At 37.8% G+C, this 22042-nt stretch overlaps 1 protein-coding gene across 3 annotated transcripts in view; it reads left to right on the forward strand.

Annotated features, from left to right (window-relative positions):
• Nucleotides 1-19578, forward strand: part of IFT56 (intraflagellar transport 56) — a 54975-nt gene extending 35397 nt beyond the window's left edge. Inside the window, exons 14-19 of one of the 3 annotated variants that reach the window (XM_054272422.1) lie at nucleotides 2437-2520; nucleotides 4692-4761; nucleotides 7146-7252; nucleotides 9427-9560; nucleotides 10952-11086; nucleotides 19048-19578. In XM_054272422.1, coding sequence (XP_054128397.1) covers nucleotides 2437-2520; nucleotides 4692-4761; nucleotides 7146-7252; nucleotides 9427-9560; nucleotides 10952-11063 — 507 coding nt within the window. In that variant the 3' untranslated portion in view covers nucleotides 11064-11086; nucleotides 19048-19578. Of the gene's footprint in view, nucleotides 1-2436; nucleotides 2521-4691; nucleotides 4762-7145; nucleotides 7253-9426; nucleotides 9561-10951; nucleotides 12662-19047 lie in introns of those variants that run through there. The other 2 variants (XM_054272413.1, XM_054272404.1) reach the window with 2 other exon arrangements.
• The last annotated feature ends 2464 nt before the right edge of the window (nucleotides 19579-22042 follow it).

A 22042-nucleotide genomic window follows, 5' to 3' on the forward strand; every position in this document is an offset into this window, starting at 1 on the left:
TGCCTACTACAACTTTTCCTTCTTGTTCCTTTTGAAGTAATTGATCATTTTCATAATTTTGCAGCTGAGACTAGACATGCTTAGATTTACTTAAGTAATTTCTCTTCTTTATAGGTCACAGGAATACAAAAATTATTATTTCTGTACCATGTTATAGGCAAGATGTACATGGATTTACTTTTGTGTTTCATTCACAGGAATAAACTTCAGTTGAATCTCTGCAGCTCTTAAAATAGAGCTGCCCTCTCTGAAGATTATTTGCTTGGTATTTTCTCAAGAAATACCACTTTCATCCATGATCAATTAACACTGCTTTAGGCGTAAGAAAGCCTCAGAGGACATAAATGTATTGCCAGCTGCCCCAAGGGTGACATTATAACACTGTCAGGGATTAACTGAGTAAAAAACAACCTGATTCAGGCTCTGCTGAGTTGTGGCCACAATGGGAATTCTTCATTTTTAAGCTGGGTATCTGAGTATGTTATTGAAGTGGGTGTCACTCAGAGGACAATGGGTTTTATGAAAACATTGAAGATCTCTAATAAGACCATAAAAGAGTAAAGTCCAGCACAGACAATATGGTTAAAAAATAATAAAAAAAAAAATTAGCTGCTGTGAATGTATTATCAGCAGCACTTGTTAATTTCTTCTGGTTTTGGTTTTGGAGTAGGTCTGGGCTCTAACACTTATATGGCCAGGACAGAATGACATGTTTTTTGAGTTTGGTTGTTGACAAAGGTTCTTTTCCATTTTAATTAAAAAATGCAATGGTGTCTACTTGAACAGAAGAAAGCATTCATGCAGTAAAAGTAGCATCTGGCTCACCAGTTTTGCTTAACCTGGGACTTGTGCTGATTCACATGAAACTACTGTTGGGAAAGAATGCAGTAAAGTGTCGTAATCCTCATATGGTGAAACCCATAGTTAGTTCACCATAAGGGCACTGAAATATTTTCACAAACTGAGCTTATGGTTCACCCCAATTGGTTCATCCTCATGCTGTCACACAGCTTGCTGTATTTGCTGGCTTGTGCATGTTACTGTAGACTGTTTGGGTGAAACCTGGACATCTGGCAAATAGTGGCAATCCCTCACCTTTCCTTTCAAGGCACTAGCTTGATGTGTGCGGGTGAACTAAATCAGTACCCTTTGTAGACTGCCTGTGACAGTGAAAGGAAGATGTTCCTCTGTATCCCTACATCACAAAACAAGATACTACTCGGAAAGGGATTTGTGCCTTGCTTCATTTACCTTTTCTGCAGTTCCAACTATGCTTTTTACTTCCTTCTCACTCTGAAGAGGGGAAAAAACCAAAATTTAGATCTTCCTACACAAGTTCCATTTTCTTTATAAATATTGTAGAAGGAAAAACATTTCTCTTCCCTACACCTTGCTGTTATGCACACAGAGATGCTTCCATGCAGTAACCATATTGGATAAACCACCTATTTCTCCATGCTCTCTCATAAGCACTGCACTGCTGCTGGGCAGGGATTCTCAATCCCATTCATGCTTGCATCTGGTATTGTGTTCTATCTTACCGCTGCCAGCTCTACTGGTCCAGCAGTGTGGGACAGTGCTGAATGTAGAACACAGCTGACTTTTGGTCATCTGAGTTATACTTCAGACTGACTGTGACCAGACCAACTCCAAATACCAGCCTAACCTGTACCTTGAGTTACATTTCCTGCTTTGACCCATGTAGCTTTTCAGAGAAGATACAGCTAGTTGAATATGATGTGCCCTAAACCAGATGTTTCATATCTAGTGTTATGGGAGGGAAAAACTCAGTGTTGCACTTGAACTAGAGAGAAGGGTATCTTTAAGCAAGGCTTGCTTAAAGAAGTCCTGTTACCTGGTGTGCTGCCTGGTACAGCCCAGTACTGTGGCTTCACCTCCAACATGAGATCCATTTTGTCAGATTAGCGTCCATCACATAACCAGATGCCCAGGATCTCTTGATAAACCTTGACAAGTCTTGGAAGAACAAACTGTTTTGTGTGTCTTAAATTGCCTTTAAGACTCAAGGGAGTCACCTGCCTATTTACCCACCCTAGTGGTGAATAAGTGCTTAGGAAGTGAAAGAGGCCATGCCAGCACAGCATGTCTTCACATGCCCCAGGTGAAAATTATACCCACAAAAGCTGCCACTGCAATTTTAAGCTTGGAAGATTTTCCAGATCTCTCATAGTTAATATTGTGGAATGTGTCAGCAGTGTTTGTAGTCATGACTGTAGGATGGAAAAGCTAGTCCATAATTTTTCTGCCCACTGTTTAAAAATACCGTATGTTCCTAATGTGGGATTTTCTTTTCCTTCCCGTTTTCTTCTTTATATGGTCTGACTGAGGCAGGGAGGATGTATTTTTAATGTTGTTTTATCATGGGAGGAGGTGTTTTTTGTTTGTATTTATTTGGGGTTTGTCCATATTTTTCAGAGTTACTTCTACAACAATGACACTTTTAACTTCAACTATGCCCAAGCCAAAGCTGCAATGGGCAATTTTAGTGAAGCTGAAGAGGTATGTATTTATTTTTTTTGAAAAAAAAACCAATGGAAACATTTCCCCCATATTCCCCTCTTTCCTTCCTTTTCTTCACTCAGATCTTCATGTTGATTGAAAATAAGCAGGTTCTGTGGAACATCTTCTTCCCCTTCTCAGGGGAACTGAAACTCTCAGTGAGCACTATTCAGAAAAGATTATCTTGCTAATCTTGTAATGTGAGGTATACAGGGAGTCATGCTGCTTGTGGTGCATCACAAGAGTGCTTGCAGCTACCTCTAATTGATCAAAGAATGGCCTCTTAATCAGATTTTCTACGCTTTGTCTGGGATCCCAGGCACTCTTTCTGTTCAGACTGAGTAGGGCATGCTAAGTAAAAGACACTGAATAGTTAAGAGCTTCTAGGTGTCTCTAGAAATTTGTGGTTTTTTTTTTTTTTTTTAAATCTTCCTCTGGGATATGTGGGAGGAAAAGAGGAAGTGCTCAGTATCTTATTCAGCAGCATTCATATGCAGCTGGAAGAGATTAACTTCTACACCCAGTACTTTTTTATGTCTGTGTGCAGCAGAAACTTAATTACAACTAAAATATGCAAAAGTAAATACTATTATGCAGGTGGAAGCAACATTTTCCACAAGACCAGAAAAGAAGACAAGCCACAGAAAAAATCCCTTAGCACATAGTCTAAAGTGAATCCTAGAGGTTTGGTTGGTGTTGAGTTTATGTTTTGTTTTGTTTTTCCAGTCTTTCTAACTTTTTGACTATCCAAGTTTGTCAATAATAGAGCCCCCCTGGCTTTACAACTTGTCTCTCCCCCCCATACCTACCCTCCCATCCAGCACCCTCACCCCTTCGTTTCTGTGACCCAAAATTGCATCTCTCTTTAAGAAAGGCATCCAAGACTGTAAGGAAGATGAATATCTATTTGAATTCAACAAGCTTTCAATTCACTTAGCATCATGAAAATCTTTCAAAACTATGCTAGCAGGCTATGCTCATTCCTCTAACTCCATAAAAATGATAATGCTCTAAGTAAGTTTTAGCAGCAACTAGGCAACAAAGAAACACAAAGTTGTAAACTCCTGTTAATCTACATTTTTCCTCTTATGTTTTTTAGAAGCTGTTCTATAGAAACTTATGTTATATAGGTGATGCATTTAAATACCAGAATTATATAATTACATTGATTCATCTGGCCTCATGTCTGATCTTGGGTCGTGATGACAGTTCCATATAAAGCTCAGCCTTCCCCAATGTCTCATAAACTTGTAAATCATCTACATATAGCACTTACTAAGTTATTTAAAAACATACCTCCCTGGACTTAATAAAATAAAACGTGATAAAGTGCTACTTACAGTGATAATGCTGCTTTCTTTTAATTTCTTCCCTATTACTCCTTCTCCTCCCCCTCTAAATTAGGGGATCAGGAATGTTTAAGCAATAGAAATGTCAGTAATTTGTATAACTCGCTGTTCCAGTACATGCATCTATTCCTATAAAGGTATTTTGATTTTTGTCAGTAGCATCCAGTATAGTTACAAATATACTTGAGAGAGGCATAAATAGGTTTTTTCTTCCTTTGAAAAAAGCCAGAGTACATTTTAAAATGTATAACTTCCCCCACATATCCCTTTTTATGCAGAATGTAACAAACCTGTATTTGTTCAGTAAGGTACAAAAGATGAATGCTTTGCCTGAGAATTTTACTGAAACTGAAATGGTTAGAAATGGCTTATTGCAGACCTGGAATGATCTGACATGTATGGAAGGAAAGTCTCATCTACATGTGAAACTTGTAGTATTTCAAGAAGATGCTAATACAATTGCTTGCATTGCTTTCTAAACAAACACATTCCAAATAGCTTTTCCCACAGGCCAGTGTTCTTTTGTGCCGTTTGTGTTGCATGGCCGCCCACTGGCGCTTGTTCAGGGTAGGCCGCACCCTCTGCACAGCTTGGTGTTCTGAAGCTGCACAAGTCCCCTGACAAACAGGGCACTGTGTGAATCCTCCACCTACTCCACACAGAGGGATGCCCCCTGCACTGCAATTGCATACCCAAACTCTTCTCAGGACCAGTTGTTTGTGTGACTTAAATCTTATCTGTGTGTTGAAATGAGGAAGGTTTGCCTTCTGTTTTTTTAAAAGTACATGCGTGTGTAATCTTTCCTTTTCCTTCTTCCTGCAGGTGTTCCTTTTGATCCAGAGTGAGAAGATAAAAAGCGATTTTGTTTACCTTAGCTGGCTGGCTCGCTGCTGTGAGTCACTTTACTTTCAGCGTTGCAGAATACAGATCCTCCTCTATTGCGTCAGTCCTGGCAATCCACTCTCCTAATTGAATTTAATGTTGTAGGAGGATTCAGGACTATGAAAGTGAAAAGCTGATTGCACTAGTTATAGTGTGGGTGGTTATTGCACCTTTCATACCTCTGGCTTTTATAAGCAATTACTGCTTCAGTGCAATGCTGTTATAGTACTGTCAATGCAGCTTTGTCCTGACCAGTGACCCTTTTTCCTCTCAATTGTCTACTCAATTGCATGAGTGAAGACTTTCTGTCTTACAAGACTGAGTTACAACTCTAAAATGTTCACAGTAAAACACAAAATAGAAGCATTCATACTGGGTCAGGCTCAAGAGTCTGTCTGCCTTCGAGGTTAGCCACTGTCAGATGTCTAGGGAAGAGAAGGATCAGGCAAGCATACACGGTATTTTTCTTCCTACCATGTTACTCTACATGTTGTCCAAGCTCCTGTGCCTGAGGGATATCCTTATAATCTCCAGCATGTGTTTTTCTTCCAAAAGCTCTTAGAAGAGTTCTTTCCTTGAATTTCATTGAATCTAGGAAACGTTTGCTGTGTTTAATATTCTGTAACAAATCTTATTTACCAGTTTTTAAAACACTGCAGAGTACACCTCAGTGCAGAGACAACTGCTGTGCCACATACAAAATAATATAGAAGTGGGCTTTTCTGAGGACTCAAGTCTGAGACTCCCTGAGCTAATTTGTTTTCCTTACAGTGCCTCAATAGAAAAATGTTTTCTTATCAAACCATTTTCAGCAGTTATACCTGGAATGTAAATATGTATGTTTTGGGATGTTATGCCATATTGCAGATGTAGTAAGCATCTCCTAAAGTGATCTTTCCAGACAGGCACATCACACATAGGGATGCCTATCTATGACTCTGTTTTAGAATGTGCTAGTTTATTTCCTTTTTAATTTAGCTGCAGTACCAGATTGTGTTTGAGTGATTTATATATGAATGTTTTATTTGAATTTTTTATGGGAATGATGAACATAGTTATCTTTTTGTGTCAAGTATGTAAATTACTAACAGATCACATTATAATACATTAATGTCAGAGTATAATTAGGGATTGAGTAGTAAACAATTCAATGCTGAAATATTTCCAAGGGGCATCCTTTTACATGACAGAATGTAATATTTGTTTAGTATGATAGTACTATTTATACCAAATTCTTCTTGAAGGGAAGGTCAAAAACCATTGGATTAGCACAGAACTGCATTGCTTTAGGTAGATTGGTGTTGGAAATTGAGAACTGGCTGTTTACCACTGTATATGGTATTTGGAGCTGATGAGAGATAAATCCAATTTGAAGTCTTGCTGCCTCCTAAATGAGAAGAATCTATAAATTCTGTGATTTGGTGTTATATGTTTATTGTTGATTACCACCCATTCTACCTGCAATATAAGTATAGACGCAGTGGACACAGATAGAACAAGCTAAACAGTCCCTCTTTTGAAAAAACACTACAGTGATCCTTGTGTGAATAGCCAGGTACTCTCAGAGCAGCTGTTAAGGCTTGAAAAATAAAGGAAAACTTACTTTTATTTTCTTTTCTCCCAGTGTTTGAATGAACCTGGAATTATGAATACCAACCATAGATTCAAGAGAATGGCTTCTTATCACCAAGAAATAGAACCTTTGTGTTTAAACACTCTAGTAGAATTTCTACTCATCGAGATAGAAGATTCAGACTCCTTTATTTCTAACTGTGATGTTTAAAGTTAAAGACCAATGAAAAATTCTAGTCATATACACAAATTTAAAACCAGTGTGGGATCTCAGGAATTTAGAAACATTTTTTTTAGTAATGACAAGTTTTGTTATGCTTGGAGGGGCTTCAACCTCTGCCTTCTCCTTTTGATTTGTTATGAATCATGGGAATTGAAGGTTTAGACTGACATGAGCACCAAGTGTTAAAGACCTCACTTGGGTGCCAATTAACATTTTTTTGTATGTAAGGACACATAATTCTAAATCTTACCACATAAATGGATTGCCATTTGTCCTGCCTAAAAAACTTCTCTGATGCTTTTCATTCTACTCCTTAATCACATCTGAAATCATGAGAGTTGTTCTTGTTGCGTATCTGTGAAATATAAATTAAGATGTAAACACTATAATTATTCCTTTTGACGCTGCTATGCTCTGCTGAATTGGCTGTTATCACTAGTAAATCAGAAGATAAGGACGAGTTCCCCTTCCCAGCCTCATGCTCATGGCTGAGACATTTACATTAAACAAAGAAATACAGGAATATCTGTTCCACCTGCCACTGAATATTGTGCATAGCATATTCTTTTCACAATTCCAGCTTTTTCTTGTTATTGCAGATATTATGAATAAGAAACCACAGCTAGCCTGGAAACTCTATCTGAAGATGGAAACATCAGGGGACTCCTTTAACCTATTGCAGCTCATTGCAAATGATTGTTACAAAGTGAGTTTTCTCTTTAGAGCTTGGTGTATAACATGTTAATTCAGTGATTGTACCAACAGTCATTTTTTGATAGTTTTTATCATTGTCATCACTAGTGAATTTTCTGTTGTAATGGCAGGATGTCTAATATTGTGAATGAGTTGGCAAGGATTAGTCAGTATTTTAACCTACAGGCGTTCTTGGTAGAGAACCCATTGATTAAACTGTTGGTAAATTACTGCATGTTTGAGCTATCAATAATGATAACACTTGCTTCTCCTACTAGGGATTCATTATGGGGAGAAAAGACAAAAAACTTTGAAGGAAAAAAATCTAGCATAGATTCAGCAAGATGCCTCATGCTTCATGCTGCTTTTTTTTTTTTTTTCCAGGACAGTATTGTGTTTTCCTTACAGTTTGCAATGGGAGATACTCTTTGGGATCTCAAAAGCAATATTCTAAAACTGAAAGAATTATCGCTTGTATTTCTTTCAACTACTCAGTTACCATCTCACCCTAAAAGTCTAGATGCTCAAGCAAGTGACTATGCCTCTGGTGTTTCCCATAACTGCAAACCGAAAGCAGGTTGAAAATCAGACCTCATGTAAAATCTCTCTCTAGATCATTTAAAGTCTCACTTGAATCAGTTGATTGCTTTGTCTAAATTCTTTCCAAAACCTTCTTGTCCTGAAGAGGAGAAGTATCTCCATATTTTGGATTTATCTAGAGCTCTTAAAAGCTGCATATATAGAGCTAAATTTTTCAGCCTAATTATATGTCTACATATGGCCGTAAATGACTGCTCCAAAATTGTTACTTTAGTAATATAATTTGTCTTTCTACACTAGCAGCCATTGTACCTCTTGAACTAAATAGCAAGGTCCATGTTGTTTGATTTTATGTGGCATTTTTTAGTTGTTTCTGAAACATTACATTATATTGGAGATCCACAGACAGCACCAGAGATGTGACTTAAGAAGGCAGTTGCATTAGGCTTTGCTCAATGGAAAACAGAATGAACATGAATGGAACAAGGTCAGCAGTGTCCTGAGAGGTGGTGTAGCTGGATGCCTCATTGCTGTGCTGATAGAAATTGGTCAGTGAGGAAGCTGGCACACAGTATTTCATGCTAATTTCTTGATGCTTTTTATGTCCATCTTGTCCATATGGGGAACAGCACATGACTTGGGGCGAAGCATTTCCTAGATTTAGGTCAGATAGAAGGAGAACATTAAACCTGTACCTGCTTAGTGGAACTAGATCAGATACTAATTTGGATAGATCAGTACTCTAATTTTTCTTTTTCTTTTGATGCATCTGATAGTGTTCATACTCACTATCTTAACTTCCCATACATTGAAGTGTTTGCCAGTCACCAGTGGTTAAAATCAACATTTATGTGAAGAAAGGAGAATTATTACTCATCCTGTAGTACCAGTGTTTCTCTGACTAAGGTTTCCAAATGTAGCTCCCACAGCCTGCACTTTTTTCTCTGCAGGCTTCCAGCTACCAAAGGACAGGAGGTTGTGCTCAGTCTGTCTTCTGTGATCTCTCATGGGAAAATGCTAGTCACAAACACCATTGCCCTTCAGGCTTGCTCAAGTGGAGAGCACTCATACAGCCCACATGAGATATGCAGTGCTGACTTCAAAAGCCACAGTTAATCTGGTCACTCCTTTTGCATTGACTGTTGCCAAGCAACTTGCTCCTGGTTCCCAATTACAAGTAGAGAACCTAAGGCAGAAAAAAGATAGGGTACACATAGGGATTTTCCTATGCTAAGGAAAATTAGGGATTATAGAGTCACGGAGTCTTCTTTTGTACTGTATTATAACAGTGAAGAAAAAAGATTAAGTTAAACGCCGAAGATAAACAAATATGTGGCCATGTCTACATGAGGAAATGTGGTTTCATTTTCAAATGTCTGGACTAGTTGGAGGTAGATATTCTGTCAAGGGTTTTGGTATAGTTGGTACAACACTAGATAAGGGCACCTAAAAAAAAGATGTTGTAATACCACCTCTTTCCCATTTCTTTAACTGCAGTGTCCCTGTTCTGTGTCACTTGCTGCCTGCAGAAAAACTGGAAAATGCACTTTGCTTCTACAGCTTACTGCTGATTTCAGAAAACTGGCTTCTGTGTTTTTAATCCCCTTCTGAAAGGTGGTCAGGAATAATGTTTCACTTTCTGTGCAGATGCGTCAGTTTTACTATTCAGCCAAAGCCTTTGATATTCTGGAGAGACTGGATAATAATCCTGAATACTGGGAAGGCAAGAGAGGTGCTTGTGTGGGTATATTTCAAATGATCTTAGCTGGACGAGAAGCAAAGTGAGTATTCTGTGTTGTATCTGAATTTATATTGCTCTTTTCCTGTTTTCACCTAGCTGTAAACCAGAATTATAATCTCAGCTTTAGGACTACATATCACCTTCCAATCTTTTATTGAGCTTTCAGAGAATAGACATTCCATCCAGAGGCTCCATATGCAGTCTTCAGCTGGAAGTCTATCTTCCACACCAACAGTAATAGAATATATGGTAGAGAATAATTTATGAGCAAGTGCTGTGGACTATAAAATACCAAAACATTTTAGTCATCATCACTCGGAAAAGGTAGGTTATAAGTGTAGTTGTATGTTCCTGAACTGGGGGAAAACAACATCATTTCATCTTGATGGTATAAGAATGGAAAACTATCACATGACATTTTAAAATGCATAGAACAGAACTAAGGAAACATTTACTGAGCACTGTAGGAGGGACATGATTTCTCTAAACAAAGAGTAGATGAGACTGTGCTTTCATTAAAATTTACCTTCTGAAGACACTGACTGTGTCACACAAATATACTTACTTGATGAAAGGTTAAAGGAAATCATCTGTGTTACTGATAATTTTGTTTTCGGCCCATTTCACTGGATGGGGGAATGAGAGAGAGTAGTGAAGCTGTATTTAAGAACTGCTCTCTTGTGAATATTCTGCTGTGATGCCAGATGGCCATTGTCTTTGGCCAAAGTTGCTCTTTCCTACATGACTGGTAGGTGTGTATCTTGGCTTCTACACCTTCCTTCTTTTCACTTCTCTGCTGGAATAATCTCATTAACTACTATACCTTTCAAGTGTCCTTTTAACAATCACTGCAGCAGATGCAGTAAAATACACATAACTTGCCTGTTTTTCAAACTATGCAATTAAGTTCTTATTGTAAACTAACTGGCAAGCTGCAGCAGGATTTATATAGGTATAATAGTAATAGGTTTATTCTATTAGGAATGTTGATTTCCATGTTATTTGTGTTTATGTGTATTGTGTTATGTGTAAAGTGCTTTGACAGCATTAAGCTAGATGTTGCCATACTAAAGACTAGCAAATAACATTAAAGATTTTTTTTTAAGTTTGGTTTGTTCTGGGGAACAATTTTGCAAGAGTGAGGGCATGTATACAAATACACACATATGCGGACACTAAACTAATTACATTTTGATGATTTTATTTTTTAACTTATCATTTCTTTACAATTGTATACAAGACTTTTTTGTTGATCGCTTTTTTTGTCTCTGGGATCGCATCTATTGTGCATTTTAACCTATTCCAGCACTGCAGATGAATGGACTTCTCTGTCTCAGAGAACCTATGTTTTGTGAAATAGTTTGATGTGAGCAGTTTATTGTATCAGTTGGGTCTAACCCTCGCTTAAATCTTTGCTTTTCACCCTTGTAGAGAGACTCTGCGGGAAGTTCTGCACCTTCTGAAGAGCACTGGTAATTCTCAAGTAGAGTACATTGTTCGCGTCATGAAAAAGTGGGCCAAGGAGAACAGAGTCCCTGTTTGAGTCAGTGTCACAAAATGAACCAGGTCAGTTGCTACTGGATGTTTGGCTGGAAGACAAGGGTCTTGGTTTCTCCTGTGCATTCTGGGTATCTCCTTCCTTGCAGGACTTTAGGCATTCAAGCAGGTTGACCCACCTGAGGAAGAATGTCCTGCAGTGAGATTCAAAACATACAGCAACTTTATTGGTGTTTTTCCTGTTGTACCACTCTATTCCTCAGAGATCTTTTTAATATTAGTTCCAACTGTCTACAAAATCAAGGTGCTCATCAAATATTCCTCCACAAAAGTTACTGAACTGCATGGTGGGGTTTTTCCCCAGCAAGCCTTTTGGCCTCTGGAGAAGAACAGTTTGTTACATGACTCAGACAAACCTACTTCAGCAAGTGATGGAGTGAGGCAAATAGAGATGGCGACAGTGATACCATTAGGCACTGCTAGGGTATCAGATAATACAAAAGGCTTAACATAGAATCATATGATCATAAAATGGCTTGGGTTGGAAGGAACATTAAAGATCACCTAGTTCCAACCTGCCATGGGCAGGTACAGCTTTCAGACAGTTTTTTTTTACTCAGAGCTGCTCAGGTTCCTCAATGCTTTATCCAACCTGGCCTTGAACAGTTCAAGGGGTGAGCCATCTACAACTGCTCTGGGTAACTTGTTCCAGTGCCTCACCACCCTCATAGTAAAGAATTTCTTCCTGATACCTAAGCTAAACATAATCTCTGTTTGAAACCATTCCCTCTTATCCTGTCACTACATGCCCTTGTGAAAGGTCTTTCTTCTTTAGGACTTTTATAGATTACCTATCTGAGTATTCTGAGGAGTATCCTTTTCTGGATGAATTTCAATTACCAATACCTCAATTTGGGGTTTTTTTGTCTGTAAGGATTGTTTTCTCTCTTATCATCTTTGTCAGAGCATGGAGACTTATTTGACTGATGGTATTGTTCAATCTCACTTTGAAATTTAACACTCAGAACATTTCTTCATGGTAATATAGTTCACATGAGAACTTTAGCAATCTGATGGATAAAAAGATCTTTTGAATTATTTTGTTCAGCATTTACCACTGTCATGAGCAATATATTCATTATACTTATGGATTTATTATACTGTCCTGTCTTTTTAAGGAGAACAGTTCAGGGAATACATAATTCTAAGAGAAGGTAACAGTTGTAACATAAAAATGTCTTATACATTTGATAGTAAAAAACATTTGTATATTATTTGTAAAAGAAAATTTACATTTTATAAATTTGTAAAATACGTATTTTTTTATCTTCTGAGGGGAATTGAGAATACCATATTCTCTACTGTCTGTGCATTGATTAAAGCTCTTATTTGAATCTACAGTTGAATGTCTGATTGGTCTGTGTTGCTTCACATTGCAGAAGTTGGAATAGCATATTCATTTTGCTGTGGAAGAGAGCAGGTTTGTGGCTGATTGTTAAGTGCATGTTCATTAATCAGTCAGAGGCAAGCCAATGGCCTTGGTCCTGATCTTATAGTAGTTTGCTGAAACTAAAGCAGCTGGGTGTATGTGGAACATGCACACCCTCCTGCCATATAATGTGTCTGATTTTACTGCTTTAGGCAAAAATGTGGGTATCATTGTTCAGGTGTCTAGAAGTGCATTGATAGTTGTGGTTACTTGCACTTAAATCTAGAAACTGATCCATCACACTAGCAACAATGAGCCTTTCAGCAGGGCCAATGTTACACTCATTCAAAAGAAGTGTGAAAGGAGCAGTATTTTCACTGAAAGTAGTTACACTTCACTCATGAGCAGCATTTTTCTTTTCCATCTCAGTTTAATTAACTTGGAAACAGATTGGGAATACAATTATGAATCTTGGTACAAAGCTTCAAAAAATCATGTTGGTGACTTTGTAGCAGATGTTAAATGCATCTAATTACTCCCTTTATTGAAGCTTAACCTGCAGGAGAGCTGAAGAGCATCCAAATCCGTTACAGATCATTTTACATGTTGGTTGAATCTTCTGAAATAAGTGTGATGGCTTTGCAGCATAAGGGCTTGGGGGCCAATTTTAACTTCTCTTGTCTGTGACAAGAAGTTTTAATGCAGAAGGGAAGAAGTTTGGTTTTTAAACTCACCTTTATTTACTGTAGCCATAATGTCATATTTAATATGCTAAATAACTTGGGGTTTGGCACAGTGCATTTTATTGACTGGCAATAAAGCTTTTATCATTTAAGATAAAAAGGGGACTGCAGGGCTTTGCCTTGAGCAGTGATGAAATAAAGTATTTTACATCCTGTCTTAGCATTTTTAGGTCTTGGTAATAGAATAGATATGTAGGTATTAGTAAAATGCAGAACAAGAAAAGTATTGAAATACTGGTGTTTATTTTACCTTAGAACTACATCTAGAATGTGTCTTCCATTGTTTAATCTGAGGTCATATTCAAAGAACAGAGATGAGAAGTTGCCTTAGCTGATACAGAAATGAAAGGTAGTAAAGAATAAATAAAATTTTATCCCTGTCCATTTCCATATTTCCCTAAACTGTGGAAATTTAAGGAGTCAAGGTACTCTAAATAGGATGGCTAGGAGTGAAGGCAGATGACCTATTGAGCAAGCAGGCAGTGAAGAATGCATGTGCAGAGTCAGTGAAATAGGTAAATTTATTGGGTCAGGAGTAAGTGAATATAAAATTGAAACAGTGGCATTTCAGATAATGTAATGAAAGGAAGACTAAAGCAGAAAGAAATTGCTGCATCATTATAATTTCAAGGAAGAATATGGAAATTAGAGTTATACTCTGAATAAGCATCTGATTCTGGAAAAGTAAGCTACAGAGAATGCACAGAAGCTGCTCTGCTAGCAATCATAGCATTAATAGTCACTAGTAGAGAAAGCCAAACCCCAAACAGCATGTAACTGCTTTTAGTTGAGTGCTGACCCATTCCTGATGGATAAGAAAGTCAACCTTGAATTAAACTTGTTAATACCTGAACAACAGCTATGACAGTAACACCTAAGTGAATTAAACTGGAGGTGACAAGCTCACTGTGAAAGAAAAGTCATGTCACATTATAGCTCTGGACTATAGCAGGCATTTAGGTTTATGTGGTTCCCTCAGCTGCAAGCTGGTTCATTGATCTTCATAAGAAAGCTGTCTGAGTGTGAATGGAGCTTGGCTAGAAGGCAGTCAGACACAAAGTAAACAATTACCTAAATGGCTGCTGCTACTTGTAACTTCACTATATGGGAGCTATACATGCATTGAGAAAACATCTAGATTTTGCCCACTGCTTTACTCTTGGACCATTTTTCCTCTGTATTATCTCCAGAAGTAACTTCCACTCACTCTTTTTGAAGTTTTATTTCCAAATTTCCCTCTTCCCTTTCAGTCTATGACATGGTGATTGAATAAGCAGGCAATTGCATGAAAGTGTTACCAGTAACATTAAAATCAAGTCATTAATCAAGTGATAGATAAGCTGGCCTAAGACTATGGTAGTGCAAGATGGTAGATTTTGCCAGCATTGAATCCAATAATTAACTCGATTTACCATAAAATATTTGCCAGAAAAACTTGAGTGTTAATTTGAAGATGCATAATGAAAAATCCATAGTTTTATTTTGAAATTTTTTCAAATGGTTAAATCATATTTGCTTATTTAGAAATTGTACCTTAATTCTAAATTCAACTTGTTTAGCCTTGTTTTCTACTATTCAGTTCTTCCAGTGTTCATCATTGCTGTTAACCATTAAAGCCCAGCATTCTTTGGTTTGGTTTTTTTGTGGTTTTTTTTGGAGGTTTTTTTTGTCTTTTAAAATGCAGCAAGTCAATTCTTGTTTGTATGAAAGACAAATTCCCCTGTAAAGGTGTCTTGCTGGCTGGAACATTGGCAGTTGGTTTTTTTTTTTGAAAACATGGCTGCTTAGCACTGGACAAAATTTATCTCTGTATGTAACATTGGAATATGCTTCTCCATAGTGCTGCTTGCTATTCTTCTGCACAGGTACTCAAAGACTGCATTCACCCTTTTGGCCATATTATCACAGGGGAGCCTTGCACTAAACTGGTTCTTAACTGGGACATGATAGCTAGGATTTTTCCAGAATTGGTATTTTCCAGAATACAGTCTATCCTTTGGAAGAGACAGCCTACCTTTTGTTCTACAAAAATACATTTTGTTCAAATTGGCTTAGTTTTCCACCTTACGCAGATCACTCTGCATGACTGCTTATCCCCACTAATTACTAGTTTGTTTCTGTGGAGCTATTTATTAGCACAGTTTTACAGCTATATATGAGTCATCAAGGGGTTTGTTGGATCCTCCATACTTCCAGGATCCCCAAGATACTGTTATTGATGACTGATGGCTGCTTTTCATTTATTATTCTCAACTTATTTAATGTTTACCTTTCAGATATGGTATTATGCTATTCTTTAAAATTAGGCATATGACATCAGAAATGTATGCATTGCACTTGCAGGAACTGCAGCACTGTTATATTCAGCTAAGCTTGTAAAAGATCCATCTCATAGGAGATATTTCCCATTCATTCTTTATTAAATGAGCCTTTCAGCATCCCAGAGAGACTGATAGAGTCCAGTTGCACAAGTCCTTTTGCATAATTTGAAACAACTCTTTTTTTGGCCCTGCAATCACATTTAGGCACACACTAAAAGGTCACCTTTGACTTTGTGGAGTTTAAGCTTTCATTTGGAAGAAATAAAGCAGGCATTTCACATCTCTGGGCAAGGGACAGCTCCCAAATTCCTGATAGATTTTCCTTAATTGATGAATTACACTAGCATCTATTTATAGCTTTAAAAATAAAAGTAATGTCTATATTTAGTAAGAGCTAAATAATAAAGTGACTTTTGAAAAGACACAGTGACACAGTGTATTCTTCAAATAAAAAGAGAACTTCTGTTTCAATTCATGTTTACATGCTTGAATTGTACTTAGTTGTTTCACATGGTATTATTCTTAGTAATTCTTTAGAAGAATTTAAAATAATGCAGTAAAATAAGTAATGGTCTTTAATATGCTTTTACAATAGACCTTCAAGACTATGGGTCTCCAGTTATTTGAACAGGAAATATGCTGTCTCATAGTTTGTAGTGATTCTCAGAAACAGCTGAATCAAACTAAAAAGTGGGATACTACATGTGCTGTTCCATGAACCTAGGAATTGCACTGAGTTTTTTGCAGTCCTTAAACCATACCTTAAGCTGGTCTTTAACTGGAGATGAGTAATAAGCCTTAGACTCCACCTTGATCACTGTAAGCAACTTGCATGCGGTCAGCTCTGTGGAAAAAAACACACACAACAGTGGAGAATTATAAAAGGTAACATTTTAAGAACACATGTAATAATGTTGACATGTTTACATCATGTAGTAAAGAACCATGCTCCAATTCCAACAGCTGCATTGCTTATTGTAACAGCTACAATTTTCTTGGATGATTTTATCCTTCTTAAGCATGATGGGATCATTATGCATGTCTACTCTAAAGCTATATGTGCTCTTTTTCTTGCCTTACATTAATGGGTGAGGCCATTATATGGGGATCCATTATGTGACAAAACTCAGTGTCTTATTTTGCAGAGCTGTTGAATTAACTCAGATCACATGATGTCATTGTGTCTCATGAATCCGTGTGTGAAAGCTGTCTCTAAGAAACTGTTACAAAAATTAAATTACAAAACCTGATAAACCAAGTCATAAACTGCCTGGTATTCCCATATGGATCATTATCCTAACGTTTTCATTCTGCCAGTTCAGTATTACTTTTGGCTGACTTATTCATGATGCCACATGTGCTGAACTTAGTCATTACTGAACAAACTGAGAAGCTGTCTATATAAAATTGTGGTGGTTTTCCCCACTCTTTAAAGGCAGAAGAGCTATTTTCTCGTCACAGCAAAGTAATTTCTGAGGCAAGCTTTACAAGACTCCTGACTCAGTTTAGCCAGTTGTTCTCAAGCAGGTTTTATCACTGTGTCCGCTTTTCATTCTGCACATCCTCATTCCCTACTGAGTGTTTTCCCTTCCTGTCTCCCCATTAATGTGATGGCCTTACAGGACTACTGGACTACTGTAAAGTACTGCTGCTTTCCACTCCTCCCTTCCTCCCCTTGCACCACCTCTGAGCATGATTTGCCTCACTCCCACTTCACAGGCATTCGAGGCAAGATATTTTCAGATTTGTAAAACGCTAAGTCCTGTTGTTAAAAACGAGAGCAGGCTCCCGGTACTAAAGTGATTTCAGCATTTATTATAAGAAAAAGAAAGGCCTGAAGCAAGGGGGCCCGCGGGCCGAGCCAGGAGCATTCCCGTCGAGGATGCTGCAAGGCCGGCACTGGGTCTTATTGAGCAGCGATGTCCCCGATGGAGCGGCAGGTATTCAGTGGGTCAGCAGCCCCTTTTTATCCTGTTTTTTGTCCCTTTGGATTGGTTTCTTTTTGTATCCTTCATTTGCATGAAGGTTTAAGGGGCTTGATTGGCCCATGACAATTCTGTCCAGGCTGGCTCGTTTCGCTTTGGGTGGAGCACTGTACTTAGGTGTGTTATGGTACGTTGAGTATGGTGTTTCTTATAACTACCCTTTTAAACCCCTTTTACCGTAACCTAACTAACAGTACATGCTTAACAATCTATCAACTATTTTACAACACTTTCTAACCTATTTTTAACACTGTGGAAGACTAAAAAGTCAACATGACACTAAGAATAACTCAGTCTCTTAAAACAGGGAGGAGGGGTTTAGATAAGAGTGGACTGTACAATTATTTCCAATGTCAGGGGTAATTCTTTTAAGGTCAGAAAAATTATATCTGAAATAGAAATGTTATACAGAAAATGTAGTTTGTTTTCCCAGGCATTTTGGGTATGTAGCATCCAGTCTATTCTTAAAATCATCACTTCTATTGCTGCTATTCTACACTTGTTTTAATATGCTCCAAAAACTTCATGTCATGTCTTCTGAAATTCCAACTTGAGGTGGAAAAAAAATAGTTTTAAAGAATTTCATTTGTCTGTTTAAATTATTCATGTATGAAAAGTCGTTTTTCATATGTAATTTTTGAGATGCTAATTTTAATACTGTGGCAAATCAAAAGCAGCTTTGTGTTGAATCTGCAAGTTCAGTATGTAGTTAATTCTCAGTGATAAATATGAGCTTTGCTTTTTTGAAGGCAGTTTGGCTTGGAAATAAAATCGTGGAAGTATGAAAATGCTGAACTGCACATGCAAAGTATGCTTCTGACTATTCTGATCATAAGCTTGTATGAATGTTAAAAATGTAGTAATTTGTTTATGCAATCACTCTCAGCTGTCTGTGGTAATGTGTACTTACCTAGGTGGATGAAGTGGAACTTACATCAGTAAAAGCAGTTTCCAAAGTGCTGAGAGGCATTGAAACACTTGGGTAGGAAATTGAAGTTTTGGTAAAACCAGCTTGAAAGTGAAACGAGGAACAAAAAAGAAAAATATTTCTTCAAGGTCACAGCAAATATTATGTTGTATGTTTTAATAACTTTTAGAAGGTTGCTTTGCCACCTACATATATGTATTACATGAAATTCTCCTTTTTGGGAGGATGATCACTGCATGACAGGTGTTGCCTGAACAGTAACTATAATAATTTAAAATATATTACAGCATTTAATAAAAATAGGTTTCCTATAATTATCACAATATTTATATTTCACTAAAAACTAGGAAATATCACCATGGCAAGTGACCAAGGCTCCTCTAGCCAGCACTCTGCCTGAGTCCACTCTCAAGGACACCAAGAGTGTTCATCTTCTCCAAGGTCAGCACCCACAAAAGAGACCCTTGAGAGGGCAAATCTGTGGCACATTACTTTTTATACTTCTGAGAATTACTTCCAGACCCTTTTACCTCATTAAACAGCATTACTACCGCTTTAAGTGTAGAAATTGCAATTCACACTGAGAACTCCCTACCTGGCTAGTCTTTCTTTCTCGTTTTACAGGTGGGTGGCACAGCTACAGGAAATCATGACTCATATTCTTGTGTGGCTTTCATTGCTATTGGGAGAATAAAACCGGCAGACAACAATGCAGAGATAAGACAATAACCTGACTCCAAAGTTTCAGACAGCCTGGTAATCTTCGGCTGCCTCCAGGGTTGCTGGCCTGATGGAACGGGCTTTTCATCGGAGATAAGCATCCCATGCCACAAATATCTTTAAAGAAATAGTGCAAATGAGGAACAAGTGAGGGACAACTCCCCAGAGCACATAATCCCTCTCAACTTCTGTAAACATCTAGGTGTTTTTACACTTTCAAATGAGCAGGTGTGAATCATAAAAGAGCTACCATTAAAGAAGTCTGTGCTTTTCAAAGACAGCTCCTCTTCAGTTTTAAATTCTGCTTAGGTACAGTTTAAGTGATTGTCACAATCAACATGTAACAGGCAGATGCTCCTCAGTTTAAGTTTCTTTGTCAGTTCATTGAAGTCTGCTGCCTTTCTATATGCTTGTATTTTTAAGGAAAAAAGTGTGTGTGTGCCCACGCATATTACTGGGTACTCCTCTACAAAATCCTCTAGGATTTCAACTAAAAGGTTATTTTAAAAACCTATTGAATCGTTCAGGTTGAAAAGTACAAGTTTAAGTTCATTGAATCCAACCATTTGCTCAGCAGTTCCCTAGCTACCACTAAGCCATGTCCCTAAATGCCACATCTACATAGCCCTTAAATACCCCCAGGGAGTGTAAGCCAGCCACTTCCCTGGGTGGCCTGTTCCATTGCTTGACAACCCTTTTGATTAAGAAATTTTTCCTAATTTCCAATTGAAACTCTCTTTGGTGCAATGTGAGGTCAACTGTTTTTTGTCCTATTGCTTGTTATTTTGGTAATTCAGTGGCTTTAATTTTCTTGTGATCACTTAGAAGGTAACTAATTTTTTTCCCCTGTTTTTTTCTTCCTTATTAGAAAAGTAAAGAATAAACCTGCAAAGAGGAATTTCCTAGGGATCAACTGCTTGGCAGAGAAAATATCTCTAGGGCTGACATCCCCAAATTAATGTCATTTAAGACAGAGTTCACACACCACCTGGAATCATTACTACTATAGAAGTTTACAGCTTATTTATCAAACTCTACTGAGCTCACCCTTAGCACTAGGACAAAAGTTGCATGCTTGCTCCAGCAAGAAATCTTGACACCAGAAGCAGAAACAATTATTAACAATTAAGTAAAAAATAAGATGTAACTAGAAAAGGGTTCTTATCTTGTTAGTTACAATTGATTTTGCTACTGTTACCCAAAGGAACAACTGACCCATATTCTGCTTGGTAAATGCACCTACTTAAGAGCTGATGTTTAATGTCTTAATATTTCATCTTCTCTCCAGGCTCAAAAGATGTTCCCACAAAAACTTCTCCAAGCAGCTTGCTCTTCCTTAGCAAGGATGCAAATCTTCTTTCCTTTTTCTCTCTCTGCTTTTTCTTCCTAACTTGCAACTCCATCTAAATAGAGCTCTTGAGGCTTTGAATTTTCTCTGAAGTTACTCTAAGGCAACAGTCTTATCCTATGTATTAGCTTAAAGAATGTTACAATATTCTGTAGGCCATAAAAATCACCAGTCATTCAGAACTTGTGTCAGCGTTAAATTTCTCATTGAGAAAATTCTTCTGAACAGCAGGGATGATAACACCCTCACCTTTGGTTGAGGAACTCACACTACCGTGACACATCCCTTCCTGTAAATCCCTTGACTTTTTTCACATGATGACTTGCCCTGATTTCTAGCTTAAGTGAGATAAAAGCCAACGTTTTTTCTCCATCAGCTACCTCTGAGATACACAGTCATGCCATTTATGTTGTTCTGGCACAAAACATGGTGTTGGAAGACCACTCCTCATCTCAGCAAGTGAGCAAAAGATGCACCTAAATCCACTTCTGGGGTAAAAAATGCTGTGCTTCCAGTTAGAGGAGCAGTAACTATTTGTTGCATAAAAATTGTTACCATTTTTAAAACTTCCTACTGCCACTGAAATCTTGCACTTTTGGTCAGATTTGTTCAAAGCATTTCTTAAAGCTCTGGAGAGGAGTTCAGTGTCTCTTGGGCTCAAATTCTCCAGTAAGTGGGGCTTGAGCAATTCACAGGGAGCAAATAAAAACGTATGGGATAAAGTTCATTATCACAGTTCCTCTGCCTTGAAATTGTGACAAATTAATATTACTGTCCCATCAAAGGAGATCCTAATTACCTGAAGCTAATGCACACAGCCTTCCTAGAGTGAATTTGGCATTTCTCTTCCTGTCTACAGTCATTCCAAACAGTTTACTTCACTGAAAAGTGTACTTCAGACTTCTCAAGGATGTGGCAGAGCTGCTGATAACAGCTCTTAAATACACATTCCTGAGGAAAGAAAGCTAGAGGTATATTCTTCTGGAAACAGTATTTTTACTTAAAAGAACAACAATAATAAAAATATGAGGGGGCAGGATCCTGCAGATAAATCAGTTTTCTGAATGTGTGAAAGGCATTGGTGTTTCATTTTGGAAAAAAAGCAAGTGGTTTATTTCTTGATTCTGGGTCTAGCAGAGAGCAACTTAGTAAAGCTGTAAGAGAAAAGAGAAATTAAAAAAAAGAACACACTTGAGTTTAGAAATCCTCATTAAACAGAAAACCAGCAACCATATTGTTGGTGCAGTGGATTCTTGTGATGCAGCAGCAGTTCCAGTAAAAGCTACAGAAACACCAACCTACCTGCAGGCTGTATCATCTCGTGACACAGAAATAGAAGCTGCAGCTGCTGTGGCAGCAGTTCCAGTGAAAGGACCACAAGGATCAACAAGCTGTGTGGTTGGACCATAAGAAATCTAGGATATAGTGAAGAAGCACCTGATGGTAAATGAGAATATTCTCTCTCTGTCTTGGAGACTTTGGAGCAGTGGAGATGTGACTGCCACTGCTATGAGCTGGCTGCCACTACAGCTGTTACCTCTAATGTAGATC

The sequence above is a fragment of the Melozone crissalis genome, unplaced genomic scaffold (genome assembly GCF_028551555.1).
Source record: "Melozone crissalis strain CALT ecotype California unplaced genomic scaffold, PUWL_Pcris_2 ptg000004l_1, whole genome shotgun sequence".
In the NCBI taxonomy this organism is placed as follows: Eukaryota; Metazoa; Chordata; class Aves; order Passeriformes; family Passerellidae; genus Melozone; species Melozone crissalis.